This window comes from Stenella coeruleoalba, assembly GCF_951394435.1.
Source record: "Stenella coeruleoalba genome assembly, chromosome: 9".
Classification (NCBI taxonomy): Eukaryota; Metazoa; Chordata; class Mammalia; order Artiodactyla; family Delphinidae; genus Stenella; species Stenella coeruleoalba.
Genome location: NC_137155.1, coordinates 104,554,139 through 104,576,050, shown reverse-complemented (window position 1 = coordinate 104,576,050; position 21,912 = coordinate 104,554,139). Strand labels below are relative to the sequence as shown.

At 61.3% G+C, this 21,912-nt stretch overlaps 1 protein-coding gene across 4 annotated transcripts in view; it reads left to right on the top strand.

The window, feature by feature from the left end:
* Positions 1–21,912, top strand: part of PTPRN2 (protein tyrosine phosphatase receptor type N2) — a 697,620-nt gene that overhangs the window by 176,194 nt on the left and 499,514 nt on the right. For all 4 annotated transcript variants that reach the window (XM_079932273.1, XM_079932275.1, XM_079932274.1 and 1 more), the window contains exon 3: positions 2,766–2,879. In XM_079932273.1, coding sequence (XP_079788399.1) covers positions 2,766–2,879 — 114 coding nt within the window. The remainder of the gene's footprint in view (positions 1–2,765; positions 2,880–21,912) is intronic.

The following is a 21,912-nucleotide window of genomic DNA, read 5'->3' as shown; positions in this document are numbered from 1 at the left end:
ACACATGTGCGTACACTTACGCCTTGGTGGCCTTTAAATATGGTGGTAAAGATGAACGACATTATCGAAAAATGCATTGGGTAAGACAGTAATGAGCACAGCACACCTACCGGAACAGCCAAGATCCAGACGCTGACACCAGACGCTGGCGAGGAGCAACAGGGACCCTCCCTTCTGGTGGGGACGAAAGCTCGGTGGTCAATTACAAAACTAGGCAGACTCTTACCATAGGATCCGGCAGCTGTGCTCCTTGGCATTTACCCGGAGGAGCCGAAAACACGTCCACACAAAAACCTGCATACGGATGTTTATAGCAGCTTTATCCATAGCCGCCCAAACCTGGAAGCAACCAAGATGTCCTTGGGTAGGTGAATGGGTAACTAAACGGTGGTGCGTCCAGGTAGTGGAATAGTGTTCATTGTTAGTAAGAAAGGGCTGTTGAGCCTCAGAAAGACATGGAGGAACCTGAAATGAATGTGACTGAGTGAAGGAAGCCCGTCTGAGCAGGCTGTGTTCTGTATGGTTCCAACCATATGACATGCTGGACAAGGCAAATGTATGGAGACAGTGAGAAACATCACTGCTTGCTGGCGTCAGGGAGGAGGGAGGGATGAACAGGTGGGGCACAGGGGATGCTAGGGCAGTGAGAATACTCTGTATGACACTGTGATAGTGCGTACACGTCAGTGTACGTTTGTTCAAGCCCATAGAAGTACAGCACCAAGAGTGAACCCTAACATGAACTGTGGGTTCCGTACCCGTATGCTGATGGCGTGTCAGTGTAGGTTCGTCAGCTGTAACAAACGCGCCATTTGATGGGGATGTTGATAATGGGGAGGAGGAGGATTATGGGGAACCTGTGTACCTTCCTCTTAATTTTGCTGTGAACTCAACACTGCTCTGAAAAACAAAGTTTATTAACTAAAAGAAGCTCTTGGGGACAGTGTCGCTGCCTCACCAGTGTGGCTGGAGTCTAGGGGTGAAGAGCGCCCAGGGCTAGCTTTCAGACGATCCAAACAATTAAATGATTAGCTAACACTGATTCTAAAAGCACAAACAATATTATGTATCACGTTATCTATAGTCTAAATATATGTTTAAAAGAAAGGTTTCAAGAAAATCTGATGAATATTTTTCTTAGAATATATTTACAACGTGTACACCACAAACCAGATTGAAAGAATGAAGCCGTCACACTTGAGAAGGGAGAGAATTTACCTGGAACACTCCAAAACAGCGAGGCAATGTCTTTGCCCGTATTCTCCTCTGTGACAGCCTGAGTGGTGGGGTGTCTCCTGCGGGAGGGGCTCTCAGACACGTCCCCGGAAGCGGGGCTACCCGCAGGCGCTTAGCTGGTTGCTGATACGGACCTGACTTCTCTGCCTGCCACTCAGCTCAGCTACTGATCCCTCCCTACACCCCAGCCTCAGTTTTCTCATCTAAAATGTTGGGTTGGACCGTTTTAATGCTCCTTCCCTGGTTTCAAGATGTTTCCACTTGAAGAGGGACATGAAAGTTCCGGTGTATTCTGGGGCTTCTCACTCTTTCCTTGCCCCACACCCCAAGCACACCGCCCACTGGCATGCAGTTCTTTGCATGAAACGGAATCGGAGAACAGGGACACTTATCGTCTGTGTTCCAGCCGAGCAGACCGTCCGTCCTGCTGGGGGTGGCAGTGGGGAGGAGACCCTCCGTCCGAGACAACTGTCCCCGGATCTCTGGTGGCAGTTGGGTTAATTTCAGCGGCGCTCACCGAGCGGGGGCAGAAGCTGAAGGTTGAACTTCTCACGTGGCCGCTGTCTGCCTGCTCCCAGCAGCCCAGCAGCCCGGCAGGTCGCCTCCCGGATTCTCTGGGCTTTGCAGAGGCCCACGGAAATCCGGGAGGTGCTTGTGAGAGGACACTTACGATGACTCTCTGCTGCTCACGCGCGGCGTCCGCCTTAAGCACACGTGGACTATGGACTGCCAGCAGCAATCAGCCTGGCGCTGGGCAAAGCGCTTCTGCTAATTAAACTGGTTGCATTTGAAAGGCAGTGAACAATGGAAGCGCTTTCCCCCTGCGCCCAGCCCTGGGCGAGGCCCTGGGTCCTGAATTAGCCTTTTGTACCCAAGGCGGTGATTTGAATGTTTGAACCCCCATAGGAAGCTTGTCTCAAAGTGAACAATTCGCTGAATAAAGACTAATTAGGGTCTAAATTAATTAGAAGGTGCGGTTTGAAAAGATGTTGATGAGCAGAGTCTGTCATTTCAGACAAATAGGACAGAGCAGGATAATGGGTCCCCATTAATATCTCACTGTTCCTGGAGCCCCCGTTCTTCACTGCGTTCTGAGGAGGCCCCCTGGAAGCCAGCCCTGCCAGGGCTCCATGGCCCCGCCACCAGCGCCTCCTGCAACCGGGCACTTAGGTTCCTAGGCGTCCTGTTTCTCATCTGGAAGACGGGCCTGAAGACTATTGACCATTTGGTCACTGGACAGGCAGAAGCAAAGCTTCACATGGAAAGTGTGAAAGTCTCTGCTGGCAAATGACCAGAAGGCGGGGCCTGGGCAGGGAGGGCTGGAAAGTAGACTAAAAACCCAAACCACGCCGGACTCAGCCTTTGCATCTGTGGTTTCCACGAAGCTCTGCTTTTCACCTAAAACACTGTCACTTTGCAGGTGCTTCTGATCCTGGCAGCCCCTCGGAGCCTCGCCACCGGCCGTGGCCAGGGCTTCCTGGCCGTCTGTCTGTCTCCTCTCTTACCTGACCCGCCTCCCTTTGTTGCAGATGGAGCGTTTGGACGGTGTCAGGAGCTTCCAGCCGTAGACGTGCACCACTACGAAGTGTCGCCAGGGGTCCTGCAGCACCTGACAGCCACCCTGAGGGCGCTCTCCCGCACAGGTACGCAGGCCGGGGCCCAATCCGCGCCCTGCTGCTGGGCCAGCGGCCACTACGGAGCCAAGTGCTTGGAAGACATGTTGCTTCTTCTTAAAAGCCCTTGGCCTCTTAGGTGGTGAGGAGTCAGAAAAGGGCCGAGCCAGCCAGTGTGCGATGGGCGGGGGCAGGCGGCCTGGGTCCCTCCTGGGTTTGAGGTGGTCCCGGCAGCCGTGGCTGGCGCTGCCGGTCAGTGAGGGTGGGGGTGTGGCCGTGTGTGTCGCTGCAAAACGGCCGCACCGCCGGAGCCCCGTTCCTAGTGTCCCAGCCCAGCCGCCCGGCTGCTCGTGGACCACGGGCAAGTGTGCAGTCTTGAATGAGGCCCGGGAGCAGGCCAGGCGCAGCCTCCCCAGGGAGAGACGTTTTCTGCAGAGGATGAACCCTGAGGGTCTGCGCTGTGATTCACCTGCCGCGGCCTTCCCGGGCTCCTGCAGCATCGGGTCTGCCGTGGACCCTCCGAGCGCAGGCATCTCCCCTGGGCACGTGGGACCGTGGCTGCCTCCTGCCCACAGTGTCCTCAGTGTACCGGTGTCCCCTGCATGAGGCCCGTGAGAGGAAAGGCGATCAGGGTCCCAGAGCCCCGGACGGCGCCGAGGGCTGGAGCGCTGACACGTGGCGCTGTGGCTGCCCTGGCCCGTGAGAGCGGGCTTCCTCTGATGACTGCTCCCGCGGGCGGGGGAGCAGGTGCCGTGGGCTGTGCCACTCGCTCCGACAGAGAAGACACGTGGCGGCAGCGGCGGTGGCGGTCGGCCCCATGCGGGTCCCTTCATGGGACCCGCCGCCATCCGCGGACGGGCGTGGGGAGTCCTCACCCTGCTTCACCCGCTCCAGGAGTGGGGTGTTGCTTTTGGTCTATGATGTTGTAAGTGGAAACTGCTGCGTGTGGTGGCCTTAAGTGGAGGCGCTTTGAGTGCCTTTCCCGTGTGATACCCTCGCTCCGCAGGTCAGGGACCAGGGTGGGGATTCTGGTAGCCGCTGAGTATGTGCATTCCGGAGCCGGGGAGTAACCACAGCATGGGTTTGCTCACCTGCCCCGTAAGCCCCTCTGTGCCTGGCGGGCCTTGGTGATGTTTTGGGTCTTCTGGTGTTACTGTCAGTTGAGAGCCGGTGTCCAGCGGTCACGGAAGAGTGTGCTGACGTCCTTTTCCTCAGTGCACAGCTGCCCCGGTAGAAGGCGGCAGGCCCCTGCTGGAGGCTGGGGGCGAGATGAACAGGATGAGTGTCTGGCTCGTGTAGCAGAGTCTTTCCTCCAGGGGGCCTGCTCCCACCCATCCTTCAAGGGGCTCTGGTCTGTGACATGGAGGTTCCAAGTGTGGAAATGGTGGAGGGGCTGTGACTATGTTGGCGATTCAGTAGGTGTAGAACTTTCCTGCTGGTGCAGGTCCCTGGATGCTGGTGGAAGGCCCACCTCGTCCAGCTCTGCGAACACTGCCAGCAGCTAACCAATGCCCCAGGCCTCGTGGGCCACTTGCTCTGTGGTGACCACATCCCCTTCTCTTTGGCACTTAGGTGCCCCCACTTGGCCCCTGCCTCCCCAAGGCGCCATCATCCTGGTGCACTCAGGGCTCCCAGATGAATGGAAGCAACTCCCAGTGTATTCCTGACACACGTGGGCATCTCTGTGAGCCCTTCGAGGATGCTGGGACCCATGAACTTATTTCTCGTGCTCTCTGGACCCTCCTGGGGTCATGGGCAGGTCGATTGTGCTGCTCTCTCTAAGCCTTTGGGCACATGCCTCTGTCACGTAAAAAGGGAGTTCTGGTGTTTCCACTTCACTTCAGTAGGGACCTTGTGTCCCTATTTATGTCAACCAGCGGTGGAGACTGCTGGAGCCGTTGGCTGGAGAATCTGTGCTTAGGGCCCCATGTCAATAAACTCTGCCTGGTCCAATTTCTGTTCATTCCGCCTTGACCTCACATCCTGAAGATCCATCCCCACATGTGTTTCTTTTGCTACAAATTGGCAACATCATGCAATTCTTTCATGTGCTTTGCACTCTCTCTGTGGCCACGCCTCACCCTCTGGGCCTGCTGGGACTGCCGTCCAGATGCGGGTTGAGATGCACAGAGAGGTGCAGGGTCAGCAGGGCAGCATAGAGTAGTTTCACTGCCCTCCAAAGCTTCCGTGCCCCACCTGCTCACCCCTCCCTTCCCGCCAGTCCTTGGCAACCACTCATCTTTTAACTGCCTTTTCCAGAATGTCATGTAGTTGGGCTCATACAGTATGTCACCTTTCCAGATTGGCTTCTTTCACTTAGTAAAATGCTTTGACGTTTCTTCCATGACTTTTCATGGCTTGACAGCTTGTTTCTTGTTAGTGCCGAATAATATTCCATTGCTGAGTGACCGATTTATTTATCAGTTGACCTACTGGAAGACATCTTTGTTGCTTCCAAGTGTTGGCAATTATGAATAAGCTGCTATAAACGTCTGTGTGCAGGGTTGTGTGGACATGAGTTTTCGGCTCCTTTGGGTAAATACCAAGGACTGTGATTGCCGGGCCGTTTGGTGAGAGCACGTTTAGTTTTGTGATTCACTGCCTGCCTGTCTCCCGGCAGCGGGTATGGAGGGGAGTGGAGTTACTAAACCTCTTTGAGGGGCAGTTTCTTCGTCTGGTAAATGTGGATGATCAAACAGGGCTGTTGTGAAGGTCAAACGCTGAAATCAAGTAAAATATTTTAAACCCTTTTATAAACGTAAGTATTTCCAAGTGTTAAATATTATTTATTTGATACCCTGTTTCCAATTTATGGAGCTATCACACGGATCATACCCACCTATTTTTTTTCCAGTGGAATTATTGCAGAGTTTCTGCTAAGTTGGTTAGCTCTGTGCATCAGTTCAAAGGCCAGAAAAACAGCCATTTTCCAAGGGATGAGGATATGTTCTGGTTCTTTCCTTAGAACAGTGGTGAGGATGATGATGATACCACAGGTCCGCTCACTGACCGACGAGCACGGCTGTGCCCTATGGGAGCCAGTCTGGAGGTCCCCTTGATCACGATGCGAGGGGACAGGCAGGAAGGACATTCGGGGCCTGGAGCCGCATTCCCGTCCTTCCTGAGCCCAACTCAGCCCCTCCCCGGAACACCTGGTCCCTCCCGGGAACACCCTGTCTTTAAGCTGATTCCCCCGGCCAGTCCTGAGCAGGCTGCACTCGGTGTCTCGGGAGCCCTGTGGTGCCTCGCACAGAAGCTGGAGGAGTTCTTTTGGGCCTGGGGTCCTGGATGGGGATGGTGTTTTGACTTCTGCTGCTGGTGGCTCTTTGCTGCTGGGCCACTAGAGGGCGCATCCGAGTGGCTGGACAGGCCCGTGGCGTTGCGCTCTGTTACTTTGTACCTGGCAGCACGTTGCATTTCCTTCTGTCTTAGCGGCAGTGGAGGACTTGCCGTAGTAAGCCCGGAGGTGTAGGCGTGAAATAAGGTTTTATAGGCTAGGTTGAAAAGAAGCATCATGGGGACATTTGCGCTCTCCTAAACTGCTTGTTCTAGTACTTTCTGGACATGATTCTGTGTTTCTCCCTGGGCCCCTCTGCCGCCTAATGCTGCAGTTCTCCGTGCTCCATGCCCCCTCCGCGGGCGGCTGATTCCGGGACTCCTCTGCCTCGGCCCCCGCTGGCCAGTGTGCTGGAGGTGGCGGCCCCAGGCCTTCCAGGTAGGCTCCCCTCCAAACTGCCCATCGTCCTTGGGTGTGAGGGTCAGTTTCTGGAGGTCAGGTCTGCAGATGTTATGGGGCGTAATGAGGGATCTCAGGGGAAATCATCGTCCAACTGGAGAGTCTGACGCCTGGGACCCATGTTTTCACCCTCTCGTGTGGAAAATCACAGGATGCAACCTCCCTGCCATCTCGCGGCCTCGGCAGCCGCGTCCACGGCAGAGTCGGCTGCGTGTTGCTATCGCTCGGCCTCGTCGCGGCCACTCCTCAGAGATGAGGGTCCGGTCTCAGTGACAGACGGCAGCTTGCAGGGCCTTCCCCTTGAGGAAGGAAGGGGAAATGGGGTTTCATCGTGCAACTTGCTTCTTCAATGTAAATACGTGCGTCAAGGAGCAGAATATGTTCCCTTTTATTCGCCATCCTTGTCTCCTGCAGGCAGCAGTGTTTCATGGGTGGACACATTGTTCTCTCGCGTATTAATTTTTTTTTCTTTTTAAGATTTTTAGGAATTTCATGTGATGTCTGAAACATTTATATTAACATATTTCCATACAAATAACCCAAAGAAAGTTAAGTATTGGTTGTTTTTTTTTATTTTTTAATTTTATTTTTTTATACAGCAGGTTCTTATTAGTCATCAGTTTTATACACATCAGTGTATACGTGTCAATCCCAATCTCCCAGTTCATCACCCCCCCACCCCCACCCCCCTGCGGCTCTCCCCCCGTGGTGTCCATATGTTTGTTCTCTACATCTGTGTCTCAACTTCTGCCCTGCAAACCGGTTCATCTGTACCATTTTTCTAGTTCCACATACATGCGTTAATATACGATATTTGTTTTTCTCTTTCTGACTTGCTGCACTCTGTATGACAGTCTCTCGATCCATCCACGTCTCAACAAATGACTCAATTTTTTCCTTTTTATGGCTGAGTAATATTCCATTGTGTGTATGGACCACAGCTTCTTTATCCACTCGTCTGTCGATGGGCATTTAGGTTGCTTCCATGACCTGACTATTGTAAATAGTGCTGCAGTGCACATTGGAGTGCATGTGTCTTTCTGAATTATGGTTTTCTCTGGGTATATGCCCAGTAGTGGGATTGCTGGGTCATATGGTAGTTCTATTTGTAGTTTTTTAAGGAACCTCTATACTGTTCTCCATAGTGGCTGTGTCAATTTACATTCCCACCGACAGTGCAAGAGGGTTCCCTTTTCTCCACACCCTCTCCAGCATTTATTGCTTGTAGATTTTTTGATGATGGCCATTCTGACTGGTGTGAGGTGATACCTCACTGTAGTTTTGATTTGCGTTTCTCTAATGATTAGTGATGTTGAGCATCCTTTCATGTGCCTCTTGGCCATCTGTATGTCTTCTTTGGAGAAACGTCTGTTTACGTCTTCTGGCCATTTTTGGATTGGGCTGTCTGTTTCTTTAATATTGAGCTGCATGAGCTGCTTGTATATTTTGGAGGTTACTCCTTTGTCCGTTGATTCGTTTGCAGATACTTTCTCCCACTGGCGGCTGTCAAATTGTGTGTCTTCAGTTTTTTATCTGAATGTTTTAGGATTTTCAGATTGCACGTTTGACATCATTTTAACCCCATACAGTAAGTTAATGTATATTTTGTTACAATTTTCATAGAATAACAGAATAGCAATACTCAGTATAGTATAGAAGAGTATAAGTTTAAATAGTTGTAATTTCAGTATTCCACCCATGCTTTCTTTCTGCTGTAAGAGGAATGCACCTTTTTATTTAGTCCATTAAAAAACAACAACAGAGGCACAAAGGTTGTTCCCAGCGTCACTTAGCTGGTGCAGAATTGGGGTTAGAACTCCCAACGGCAGAGTGTAGAACAGTAGTTCTCAAAATTCTGATCTCAGGAACCCTTCATACTATTAAAAATTACTGAAGACCCCAAAGAGCTTCTGCATTTTTGTGGGTTTAGTGCTATCTGCATTTACTGTCTTAGAAACTGAAAATTGAGAAAATTTTTAAAAGCTGTGTTTTAATTCCGTTTAAAATAAAAATAGTCATAATAAACTTGTCACATAATAACCATGGTAACTCTGTCTTCCAAAACATTTTTTTAAATGTGTTAAGTGTTATGTTTTTGTTTTGTTTTAATTTTTTGCATATTTCTTTAACGTTTGCCTTAAGAGAAAACAGTTGGGTACTCTTATCTGCTTCTGCACTCATTCTAGGCAATTTCCACCCACATAGCCTCTGGAAAATTCCAGTGTAAGAGAAAATAAAATGAAAAGGGTAAATAGTGCCTTAGTATTTTATGAAAATAATTTTGACCTAATGCCCACCTTAGAGCCTCAGGGACCCATGGAGGCCCTCAGGCCACACTCTAAGAACCGCTGTAGAGAGAAAAGGGGGTGGGTTTGGAGTCAGAAGGAAGCATCAGCTCCAGCTGTGCTCCAAGCGGGCCACATCAGCTCGGCACACACGTTCTGACAGTACCCAAGCTCTCCTGGTTTCCGTTTCCCTACCTGTGGAGTGTGGGCAGCACCACACGCCTTTGGTCGGGCGCCCTGGAACCAGACACTGAAACCGAGGTTCACTGTGGTCAGGTCCCTGGAGAGTGCTCAGGGCATAACACCTGTGCAGGTGATGGGAGCCTGGTTGGGCAGAGGGGGGACGCAAGGGCGATGCCGCGCAGGAGGTGCGGAGCGGAGCCCAGAGGAGCTCTGGGTCTGGAGCTGGGCACAACCTTCAGAGGTGACCCCGTGGGGCCGCGGGGCTCGGCCTCTGTGCCCAAGGAGGGCCAGGGCCCTGGGATACGCTCTGCCCAGGAGGAGGCTCGGGGTGGTGACTTAGGCAGAGGCCGTTCCCCGTGGCTGCGGGAACGGAGCAGACAAGGCCCCAGCTGAGAGCTGCCGGCCTGCCAGTGTCAGAGGCCGAGCCCCGGGGAGGCATGCGTGCAGCACGACTCCACCCCACAGCCACTGCATGGCGTTCCATCGTTTCTCAGACGCACTTTGTGTTCACATCTTAACACCCCTGAAATCAGGGGTGCATCTTACATCAAGAGCACGCCGTCATTTAACCAGCAACATTTTGGCTTTTTCTTAGCAATACTGAAATGATGGTCTGTCTCAAGATCAAAACTTCTTAGCGTGGATGAAGTACAGTAATACCGTCTCATAGGACTGTTCCAGTCCCAGGTGATGCGGGTGGTGCCGTTCACTAAATGCTCAGGAAATGGTGAAGCCCTTTGTCACCCACACTGAGTTGTGGAGAGCCTTCCCTTCCACATGGACTCTCGCAGCTCAAGCCGGCGTGAGCTGGGCGGCCGGGGAGGAAGACTGCACGTCCTCAGCGGGGTGGACTGCTGGCTCGGTGTGACCATTCTGTGGGTCAGCTATGACTCTAGAGCATTCTATCTCAGGAGCTGGAATGATAAATCAGAATTGGGTACTGTGGTTAACTGCTTGGGATTCTGAATACATACATTTGTTCAGCTTTTTACAGTTGGGCGCAAATTAACACAAGCAGATGGAAAAAGGAAGGTGGGGCCGTAGAGCATCGCGGCGGGGAGCCTAAAAGCCGCCCTGAGCAGGAGCTGACGTCTGCACATGCTCCGCCTGCGCCGGCTCCGTAAGCGCAGGCCCAGTGCTGGGGAAGAGCAGAAGCTAAGGCATCAGACGTTCCCTCCGCAGTGTCCCTCCACCTATTCTGGTGTTTTTATTTGCTGTTCCACGTCATTCTAAGTCAAGAAAAATTAAGAAATTATTAGCACGGACTTTTACCATTTGTCTTTATATCGTGCAATTCTGGTTTTAAATGCAAGTATAAGAGCATTTAATGCCCACGCAAAATCACCAAAATTATCCAACTCCTATTTCATGGCTCGAACGTGCATACATGCTGTCCATGTTAGACGGCGGAGACGCTGCTCTGTTTCACTTCTCGACGCGGACACATCCCACGAAGCCCGCCTTCGGCTCCCCCATGGATACGTAGGACCGAGGGAGAGGAACTCTGGCCCCCCTACCATCCCCTCTCCTTCCCTGTCATCATTCAGCATAGATGGCTGGGAACTCGGGGAAGTGGCGGGAACCACTTGGGGATGCGACAGGGCCCCCCTTGTCTGTGTTTCTCGGAACACCACTGCTTGCTTTCTGTGTGCGAAGTGAGTCCTGGGCAGAGGCGAGCTCGTCTCCAGGGGCCCCCTGGGATCTGAGTTGAGGGCGTCTCCGAGTCGATGTGTGAGCGGGCCAGGAAGGGCGGCAGTGTGTTCATTGCAGTCGCTGATGCACGCGTTTACTAACGTGTTAAGGGGGCACCTTGAGCGTGAGAGGGAAGAAGCAGTGGCCGGACTTCTGGGGAACCACTTTCACACCAGAAAGGGGGCGCACAGGAAGGAGAACTGACATCCGGGCAATCAGGAGGTACAGGTGTTGATGCAGCTCGGAGGGGGCTTCCCCCCACCCCCGGTCACGCTCGACGGACTGGAGTTCTCACAAAGACACCTGCCTGCAGTGCTGGGGCTCCTTCATGTGGCGGCCTGGATGCTGCAGGGACAGAGGCAAGGGGAACGTCACCAGCCACAGGGAGATGTGCAGCCGGTCAGCCATCGGTACTCACGTGCTCATCCGATAAACCTCCAAAGCAGAAACGTCGCTTAGCGGGTGGCATCTGGACACAGGCCTGGCCGGGGTCGGCCCCCGCCTCTCCCTCTGAGCCCGCTTAGTGGGTGGCGTCTGGACACAGCCCTGGCCGGGGTCGGCCCCCGCCTCTCCCTCTGAGCCCGCTTAGCGGGTGGCGTCTGGACACAGCCCTGGCCGGGGTCGGCCCCCGCCGCTCCCTCTGAGCCCGCTTAGTGGGTGGCGTCTGGACACAGCCCTGGCCGGGGTCGGCCCCCGCCGCTCCCTCTGAGCCCGCTTAGTGGGTGGCGTCTGGACACAGCCCTGGCCGGGGTCGGCCCCCGCCGCTCCCTCTGAGCCCGCTTAGTGGGTGGCGTCTGGACACAGCCCTGGCCGGGGTCGGCCCCCGCCTCTCCCTCTGAGCCCGCGTAGTGGGTGGCGTCTGGACACAGCCCTGGCCGGGGTCGGCCCCCGCCTCTCCCTCTGAGCCCGCTTAGTGGGTGGCGTCTGGACACAGCCCTGGCCGGGGTCGGCCCCCGCCTCTCCCTCTGAGCCCGCGTAGTGGGTGGCGTCTGGACACAGCCCTGGCCGGGGTCGGCCCCCGCCTCTCCCTCTGAGCCCGCGTAGTGGGTGGCGTCTGGACACAGCCCTGGCCGGGGTCGGCCCCCGCCTCTCCCTCTGAGCCCGCGTAGTGGGTGGCGTCTGGACACAGCCCTGGCCGGGGTCGGCCCCCGCCTCTCCCTCTGAGCCCGCGTAGTGGGTGGCGTCTGGACACAGCCCTGGCCGGGGTCGGCCCCCGCCTCTCCCTCTGAGCCCGCGTAGTGGGTGGCGTCTGGACACAGCCCTGGCCGGGGTCGGCCCCCGCCTCTCCCTCTGAGCCCGCGTAGTGGGTGGCGTCTGGACACAGCCCTGGCCGGGGTCGGCCCCCGCCTCTCCCTCTGAGCCCGCGTAGTGGGTGGCGTCTGGACACAGCCCTGGCCGGGGTCGGCCCCCGCCTCTCCCTCTGAGCCCGCGTAGTGGGTGGCGTCTGGACACAGCCCTGGCCGGGGTCGGCCCCCGCCTCTCCCTCTGAGCCCGCGTAGTGGGTGGCGTCTGGACACAGCCCTGGCCGGGGTCGGCCCCCGCCTCTCCCTCTGAGCCCGCGTAGTGGGTGGCGTCTGGACACAGCCCTGGCCGGGGTCGGCCCCCGCCTCTCCCTCTGAGCCCGCGTAGTGGGTGGCGTCTGGACACAGCCCTGGCCGGGGTCGGCCCCCGCCTCTCCCTCTGAGCCCGCGTAGTGGGTGGCGTCTGGACACAGCCCTGGCCGGGGTCGGCCCCCGCCTCTCCCTCTGAGCCCGCGTAGTGGGTGGCGTCTGGACACAGCCCTGGCCGGGGTCGGCCCCCCGCCTCTCCCTCTGAGCCCGCGTAGTGGGTGGCGTCTGGACACAGCCCTGGCCGGGGTCGGCCCCCGCCTCTCCCTCTGAGCCCGCTTAGCGGGTGGCGTCTGGACACAGCCCTGGCCGGGGTCGGCCCCCGCCTCTCCCTCTGAGCCCGCGTAGTGGGTGGCGTCTGGACACAGCCCTGGCCGGGGTCGGCCCCCGCCTCTCCCTCTGAGCCCGCGTAGTGGGTGGCGTCTGGACACAGCCCTGGCCGGGGTCGGCCCCCGCCTCTCCCTCTGAGCCCGCGTAGCGGGTGGCGTCTGGACACAGCCCTGGCCGGGGTCGGCCCCCGCCTCTCCCTCTGAGCCCGCTTAGCGGGTGGCGTCTGGACACAGCCCTGGCCGGGGTCGGCCCCCGCCTCTCCCTCTGAGCCCGCGTAGCGGGTGGCGTCTGGACACAGCCCTGGCCGGGGTCGGCCCCCGCCGCTCCCTCTGAGCCCGCTTAGTGGGTGGCGTCTGGACACAGCCCTGGCCGGGGTCGGCCCCCGCCTCTCCCTCTGAGCCCGCGTAGTGGGTGGCGTCTGGACACAGCCCTGGCCGGGGTCGGCCCCCGCCTCTCCCTCTGAGCCCGCGTAGTGGGTGGCGTCTGGACACAGCCCTGGCCGGGGTCGGCCCCCGCCTCTCCCTCTGAGCCCGCGTAGTGGGTGGCGTCTGGACACAGCCCTGGCCGGGGTCGGCCCCCGCCTCTCCCTCTGAGCCCGCGTAGTGGGTGGCGTCTGGACACAGCCCTGGCCGGGGTCGGCCCCCGCCTCTCCCTCTGAGCCCGCGTAGTGGGTGGCGTCTGGACACAGCCCTGGCCGGGGTCGGCCCCCGCCTCTCCCTCTGAGCCCGCGTAGTGGGTGGCGTCTGGACACAGCCCTGGCCGGGGTCGGCCCCCGCCTCTCCCTCTGAGCCCGCGTAGTGGGTGGCGTCTGGACACAGCCCTGGCCGGGGTCGGCCCCCGCCTCTCCCTCTGAGCCCGCGTAGTGGGTGGCGTCTGGACACAGCCCTGGCCGGGGTCGGCCCCCGCCTCTCCCTCTGAGCCCGCGTAGTGGGTGGCGTCTGGACACAGCCCTGGCCGGGGTCGGCCCCCGCCTCTCCCTCTGAGCCCGCGTAGTGGGTGGCGTCTGGACACAGCCCTGGCCGGGGTCGGCCCCCGCCTCTCCCTCTGAGCCCGCGTAGTGGGTGGCGTCTGGACACAGCCCTGGCCGGGGTCGGCCCCCGCCTCTCCCTCTGAGCCCGCGTAGTGGGTGGCGTCTGGACACAGCCCTGGCCGGGGTCGGCCCCCGCCTCTCCCTCTGAGCCCGCGTAGTGGGTGGCGTCTGGACACAGCCCTGGCCGGGGTCGGCCCCCGCCTCTCCCTCTGAGCCCGCGTAGTGGGTGGCGTCTGGACACAGCCCTGGCCGGGGTCGGCCCCCGCCTCTCCCTCTGAGCCCGCGTAGTGGGTGGCGTCTGGACACAGCCCTGGCCGGGGTCGGCCCCCGCCTCTCCCTCTGAGCCCGCGTAGTGGGTGGCGTCTGGACACAGCCCTGGCCGGGGTCGGCCCCCGCCTCTCCCTCTGAGCCCGCGTAGTGGGTGGCGTCTGGACACAGCCCTGGCCGGGGTCGGCCCCCGCCTCTCCCTCTGAGCCCGCGTAGCGGGTGGCGTCTGGACACAGCCCTGGCCGGGGTCGGCCCCCGCCTCTCCCTCTGAGCCCGCGTAGCGGGTGGCGTCTGGACACAGCCCTGGCCGGGGTCGGCCCCCGCCTCTCCCTCTGAGCCCGCGTAGCGGGTGGCGTCTGGACACAGCCCTGGCCGGGGTCGGCCCCCGCCGCTCCCTCTGAGCCCGCGTAGTGGGTGGCGTCTGGACACAGCCCTGGCCGGGGTCGGCCCCCGCCGCTCCCTCTGAGCCCGCGTAGTGGGTGGCGTCTGGACACAGCCCTGGCCGGGGTCGGCCCCCGCCGCTCCCTCTGAGCCCGCTTAGTGGGTGGCGTCTGGACACAGCCCTGGCCGGGGTCGGCCCCCGCCTCTCCCTCTGAGCCCGCTTAGTGGGTGGCGTCTGGACACAGCCCTGGCCGGGGTCGGCCCCCGCCTCTCCCTCTGAGCCCGCGTAGTGGGTGGCGTCTGGACACAGCCCTGGCCGGGGTCGGCCCCCGCCTCTCCCTCTGAGCCCGCGTAGTGGGTGGCGTCTGGACACAGCCCTGGCCGGGGTCGGCCCCCGCCTCTCCCTCTGAGCCCGCGTAGTGGGTGGCGTCTGGACACAGCCCTGGCCGGGGTCGGCCCCTGCCGCTCCCTCTGAGCCCGCTTAGTGGGTGGCGTCTGGACACAGCCCTGGCCGGGGTCGGCCCCCGCCTCTCCCTCTGAGCCCGCGTAGTGGGTGGCGTCTGGACACAGCCCTGGCCGGGGTCGGCCCCCGCCTCTCCCTCTGAGCCCGCGTAGTGGGTGGCGTCTGGACACAGCCCTGGCCGGGGTCGGCCCCCGCCTCTCCCTCTGAGCCCGCGTAGTGGGTGGCGTCTGGACACAGCCCTGGCCGGGGTCGGCCCCCGCCTCTCCCTCTGAGCCCGCGTAGTGGGTGGCGTCTGGACACAGCCCTGGCCGGGGTCGGCCCCCGCCTCTCCCTCTGAGCCCGCGTAGTGGGTGGCGTCTGGACACAGCCCTGGCCGGGGTCGGCCCCCGCCTCTCCCTCTGAGCCCGCGTAGTGGGTGGCGTCTGGACACAGCCCTGGCCGGGGTCGGCCCCCGCCTCTCCCTCTGAGCCCGCGTAGTGGGTGGCGTCTGGACACAGCCCTGGCCGGGGTCGGCCCCCGCCTCTCCCTCTGAGCCCGCGTAGTGGGTGGCGTCTGGACACAGCCCTGGCCGGGGTCGGCCCCCGCCTCTCCCTCTGAGCCCGCGTAGTGGGTGGCGTCTGGACACAGCCCTGGCCGGGGTCGGCCCCCGCCTCTCCCTCTGAGCCCGCGTAGTGGGTGGCGTCTGGACACAGCCCTGGCCGGGGTCGGCCCCCGCCTCTCCCTCTGAGCCCGCGTAGTGGGTGGCGTCTGGACACAGCCCTGGCCGGGGTCGGCCCCCGCCTCTCCCTCTGAGCCCGCGTAGCGGGTGGCGTCTGGACACAGCCCTGGCCGGGGTCGGCCCCCGCCTCTCCCTCTGAGCCCGCTTAGTGGGTGGCGTCTGGACACAGCCCTGGCCGGGGTCGGCCCCCGCCTCTCCCTCTGAGCCCGCGTAGTGGGTGGCGTCTGGACACAGCCCTGGCCGGGGTCGGCCCCCGCCTCTCCCTCTGAGCCCGCGTAGTGGGTGGCGTCTGGACACAGCCCTGGCCGGGGTCGGCCCCCGCCTCTCCCTCTGAGCCCGCGTAGTGGGTGGCGTCTGGACACAGCCCTGGCCGGGGTCGGCCCCCGCCTCTCCCTCTGAGCCCGCGTAGTGGGTGGCGTCTGGACACAGCCCTGGCCGGGGTCGGCCCCCGCCTCTCCCTCTGAGCCCGCGTAGTGGGTGGCGTCTGGACACAGCCCTGGCCGGGGTCGGCCCCCGCCTCTCCCTCTGAGCCCGCGTAGTGGGTGGCGTCTGGACACAGCCCTGGCCGGGGTCGGCCCCCGCCTCTCCCTCTGAGCCCGCGTAGTGGGTGGCGTCTGGACACAGCCCTGGCCGGGGTCGGCCCCCGCCTCTCCCTCTGAGCCCGCGTAGTGGGTGGCGTCTGGACACAGCCCTGGCCGGGGTCGGCCCCCGCCTCTCCCTCTGAGCCCGCGTAGTGGGTGGCGTCTGGACACAGCCCTGGCCGGGGTCGGCCCCCGCCTCTCCCTCTGAGCCCGCTTAGCGGGTGGCGTCTGGACACAGCCCTGGCCGGGGTCGGCCCCCGCCTCTCCCTCTGAGCCCGCTTAGTGGGTGGCGTCTGGACACAGCCCTGGCCGGGGTCGGCCCCCGCCTCTCCCTCTGAGCCCGCGTAGTGGGTGGCGTCTGGACACAGCCCTGGCCGGGGTCGGCCCCCGCTTCTCCCTCTGAGCCCGCGTAGCGGGTGGCGTCTGGACACAGCCCTGGCCGGGGTCGGCCCCCGCCTCTCCCTCTGAGCCCGCTTAGCGGGTGGCGTCTGGACACAGCCCTGGCCGGGGTCGGCCCCCGCCGCTCCCTCTGAGCCCGCGTAGTGGGTGGCGTCTGGACACAGCCCTGGCCGGGGTCGGCCCCCGCCGCTCCCTCTGAGCCCGCGTAGTGGGTGGCGTCTGGACACAGCCCTGGCCGGGGTCGGCCCCCGCCTCTCCCTCTGAGCCCGCGTAGTGGGTGGCGTCTGGACACAGCCCTGGCCGGGGTCGGCCCCCGCCTCTCCCTCTGAGCCCGCGTAGTGGGTGGCGTCTGGACACAGCCCTGGCCGGGGTCGGCCCCCGCCTCTCCCTCTGAGCCCGCGTAGTGGGTGGCGTCTGGACACAGCCCTGGCCGGGGTCGGCCCCCGCCTCTCCCTCTGAGCCCGCGTAGTGGGTGGCGTCTGGACACAGCCCTGGCCGGGGTCGGCCCCCGCCTCTCCCTCTGAGCCCGCGTAGTGGGTGGCGTCTGGACACAGCCCTGGCCGGGGTCGGCCCCCGCCTCTCCCTCTGAGCCCGCGTAGTGGGTGGCGTCTGGACACAGCCCTGGCCGGGGTCGGCCCCCGCCTCTCCCTCTGAGCCCGCGTAGTGGGTGGCGTCTGGACACAGCCCTGGCCGGGGTCGGCCCCCGCCTCTCCCTCTGAGCCCGCGTAGTGGGTGGCGTCTGGACACAGCCCTGGCCGGGGTCGGCCCCCGCCTCTCCCTCTGAGCCCGCGTAGTGGGTGGCGTCTGGACACAGCCCTGGCCGGGGTCGGCCCCCGCCTCTCCCTCTGAGCCCGCGTAGTGGGTGGCGTCTGGACACAGCCCTGGCCGGGGTCGGCCCCCGCCTCTCCCTCTGAGCCCGCGTAGTGGGTGGCGTCTGGACACAGCCCTGGCCGGGGTCGGCCCCCGCCTCTCCCTCTGAGCCCGCGTAGTGGGTGGCGTCTGGACACAGCCCTGGCCGGGGTCGGCCCCCGCCTCTCCCTCTGAGCCCGCGTAGTGGGTGGCGTCTGGACACAGCCCTGGCCGGGGTCGGCCCCCGCCTCTCCCTCTGAGCCCGCGTAGTGGGTGGCGTCTGGACACAGCCCTGGCCGGGGTCGGCCCCCGCCTCTCCCTCTGAGCCCGCGTAGTGGGTGGCGTCTGGACACAGCCCTGGCCGGGGTCGGCCCCCGCCTCTCCCTCTGAGCCCGCGTAGTGGGTGGCGTCTGGACACAGCCCTGGCCGGGGTCGGCCCCCGCCTCTCCCTCTGAGCCCGCGTAGCGGGTGGCGTCTGGACACAGCCCTGGCCGGGGTCGGCCCCCGCCTCTCCCTCTGAGCCCGCTTAGCGGGTGGCGTCTGGACACAGCCCTGGCCGGGGTCGGCCCCCGCCTCTCCCTCTGAGCCCGCGTAGCGGGTGGCGTCTGGACACAGCCCTGGCCGGGGTCGGCCCCCGCCTCTCCCTCTGAGCCCGCGTAGTGGGTGGCGTCTGGACACAGCCCTGGCCGGGGTCGGCCCCCGCCTCTCCCTCTGAGCCCGCGTAGTGGGTGGCGTCTGGACACAGCCCTGGCCGGGGTCGGCCCCCGCCGCTCCCTCTGAGCCCGCTTAGTGGGTGGCGTCTGGACACAGCCCTGGCCGGGGTCGGCCCCCGCCTCTCCCTCTGAGCCCGCTTAGTGGGTGGCGTCTGGACACAGCCCTGGCCGGGGTCGGCCCCCGCCTCTCCCTCTGAGCCCGCGTAGTGGGTGGCGTCTGGACACAGCCCTGGCCGGGGTCGGCCCCCGCCTCTCCCTCTGAGCCCGCGTAGTGGGTGGCGTCTGGACACAGCCCTGGCCGGGGTCGGCCCCCGCCTCTCCCTCTGAGCCCGCGTAGTGGGTGGCGTCTGGACACAGCCCTGGCCGGGGTCGGCCCCCGCCTCTCCCTCTGAGCCCGCGTAGTGGGTGGCGTCTGGACACAGCCCTGGCCGGGGTCGGCCCCTGTCGCTCCCTCTGAGCCCGCTTAGTGGGTGGCGTCTGGACACAGCCCTGGCCGGGGTCGGCCCCCGCCTCTCCCTCTGAGCCCGCGTAGCGGGTGGCGTCTGGACACAGCCCTGGCCGGGGTCGGCCCCCGCCTCTCCCTCTGAGCCCGCGTAGTGGGTGGCGTCTGGACACAGCCCTGGCCGGGGTCGGCCCCCGCCTCTCCCTCTGAGCCCGCGTAGTGGGTGGCGTCTGGACACAGCCCTGGCCGGGGTCGGCCCCCGCCTCTCCCTCTGAGCCCGCGTAGTGGGTGGCGTCTGGACACAGCCCTGGCCGGGGTCGGCCCCCGCCTCTCCCTCTGAGCCCGCGTAGTGGGTGGCGTCTGGACACAGCCCTGGCCGGGGTCGGCCCCCGCCTCTCCCTCTGAGCCCGCGTAGTGGGTGGCGTCTGGACACAGCCCTGGCCGGGGTCGGCCCCCGCCTCTCCCTCTGAGCCCGGGATGGGTGAGGTGGAGCTGCTGTCTGTGCTCGGTTCCGGGTGGAATCCACAGTTTCTGCTCCCCGCCTGCCAAGTTCCCGTGCCTCCTGGTTTCCTTTCATCGCTGTCGTCTGTTCCCTTCTTATTAAATTTTTGGCATGAGGGCCCGTGCTGGGGGTGTTGGCGAAGGGGGCTGTGGCCTGGGCGGGAAGCTGGGGGACCAGCCTGTGCTCCCTGCAGGGCCGAGCTCGCCCGGTGCTCTTTCCAGAGGTGGCCCGACCGGGTGCCCAGCAGGTGGCTGAGGACCCCAGGCTGCTGCTTCTCTGTGGTGAGCGGTGCGTCCGACTGCGTGTGGTGACTGAGCGCAGCCCTCGCTCCGGCCGCAGTCAGCCCGGCAGACGTAGAACCGGCGGCTCTAGGCCACGCGGCGGCATGTCTGGTGCTGCCGAGCCCCACAGGCCGCCTCTGTCTGGCCGCAGCCTCCCTCCGGCAGCCTTCCCTGGTTTGAGGCCCCGAGCTCTCCTCCCTCCAGGTCCCCGTGCACCTCCACGCCCCACGCCGTGACCTCTGCAGGAACAGTGCACACCGGGTGGCTTTAAGTCAGGCTTTAAACTGCAGGAAGGAGGAGGGATTGAGACGGGAGGGACTGGAGAGGATGATGAGGGGAGGCTCATCCCCTGGTGGGTTGACCGCGAGTTCCGTGCAGGCGGGGGGAGCGGGGCACCCCTCCACGAGGGCCATGCAGCGCGGGAGGCACAGGGGCGGGGCCGGCCACGGGGCCGGAAGGGCCTGCTTTTCAGGGCTTTGCCCCTTAGGCTTGTAAGAGCCCCCCGGCCTGAAGTGCGAAGGTCTGTGTGTGGGGAGGAGACGCCGTAAGGTCGGGGGACAAGACCGCTGCCTGAGCGCGGGTGTGGGCACAGGTCCTCTGAGCCCGAAAGAGGCCCCCGGCTTTCTGAGTTTTCACACATGTTGCCGGTGGGAGTGGGTAGCCATGGGAAGAGGCCCAAATGTGGAGGTGATGTGGGCCCTGCTGATGGGATTGGCCCGGCCACCAGCCCCTGGCGTGTCTGTGCTGCGCCCTCCCGCGTGGCCGCGAGCTCGGCCCAGGCCCACCTTGCAAGGCTGACGTGCTCAGACTCAACGCACGGGGCAGCGCGGGAGCCGGGACAGTTCAGCAGTCAGTTCCCCAGAAGCGTTTCCAAGCTTAGCCAGCAGTCTACCAGATATCCTTAGGTGACATGATTTGCTCTGCAGTAACGTGAGCTCTTTTGGAAAGTTAATTTTCTGTTAAACGAGTTCAGACGGGGTACTGTGTTCTAGTCTGGCTTCTTCTGGAGGTGGGGGTGAGCATTGGTTTCCCCTGTTAATGAGCCCCGTCTCACATTGGTTTCAAAGCTAGTGTCGCCCTCGAGCTGATCCAGGTGTTAAACATCTGAGGATGGTCACCTCCACAGTAGGTTCCTCAGATTATACGCTTATTCTTTTTTTTTTTTTTTTTTGCGGTACACGGGCCTGTCACCGTTGTGGCCTCTCCCGCTGCGAAGCACAGGCTCCGGACGCGCAGGCTCAGCGGCCATGGCCCACGGGCCCAGCCGCTCCGCGGCATGTGGGATCTTCCTGGACCGGGGCACGAACCCGTGTCCCTGCATCAGCAGGCGGACTCTCAACCACTGCGCCACCAGGGAAGCCCCTATATGCTTATTCTGATTAAGCTACCTCTGCTAATGGACTGCGGGGTCAACCCTTTGAAAATGTGATCAGAGACTAATGCGTCTACTTGAACATTCACTGAAAGCAGAACACTTTACACGTGGAAAAAATACGTGGAGAGTTTTAGAACATCTAAATGTGATTTGGAGTTAAATACAACAATCAGGAAGATTTTTGGTGAGAAACAACATTATACAACCAAAAACCTGGACTGTTTACGTGTAACTATGAAGACAGTTCCTGAAGGAAAGTCTCGGAGTTATTCTGAAGGCTGGCGCTGCTAGGTGAGTGTTCATGTGCTCCTTTCTCAGAGGACTGCGTTTATCAGGACGGTTCTGTAGAACCACTGAGATCCCAGAGGCAGATGGAAGCCACACTTCCCTGACTTCGGATCTGCGACAAGCTGGAAACCGGACTCAAATGAGATCCCAGGAAGAAATCACCCACTAGGATGAGCCAGAAGGAGCAACAGATAAAAGAATCCGACGCTCAGAATTGAAATCATGGGATAGGCTGAAAGAGGCTGCCTGTTCACTGTTCGAAATAATTAAGGAAATAATGCAAGCAACAATAAAAGTGCAACAGAATGAAAAAGGAATGAGAGGTTAAAACAAAGGTACCAGAACTTGTGGAAATAGAAAATATGGTCCTGCTAACTAGAAACTCTGTGGCTGGATTAGACGCTGGCCAGACGCCCACCCATAAAGCGGGTTATTGAGCTGCCCCGCAGATCGCAGGAGGCGACCCAAAGTGCAGTGTCAAGAGCGACAGGGATGGGAAACGGACAGGGACAGGCAAGGGGTGGAAGGTCCGCATGGCATCACGGGCACGTTCCTGGAGGGGAGGGGAGGGCGCAGGAGAGGCAGTACTTGAAGGGGTGGCCACGGGGCTCCCAGAAGTGCAAGGAGGCGCGAGGCTGCGTGCTGCTGGAGTGCCCGGGTCCCCAGCAGGGTGTTGCAAACTGGAAAGTCAAGGTTGGACACATCGCAGTGGGTCAGTGGGAGGCCAGAGTCCAAGAGAAGAGACAAAATATGTGAGAAAGGACAATATTTAGACTGCACCTTTCTCAACAGCAAGGGAGGCAGGAACAGTGGGGATTCTTGCAGATCCTGAGAAAAGATAACTGGCAGCAGGAATCGTATGTCCACTAAAGTATAATTAAAAGCAAAGGGATAAATGACAAATGGAAACTGAGTTTCCCACTAACAACTCAAGGGACTTC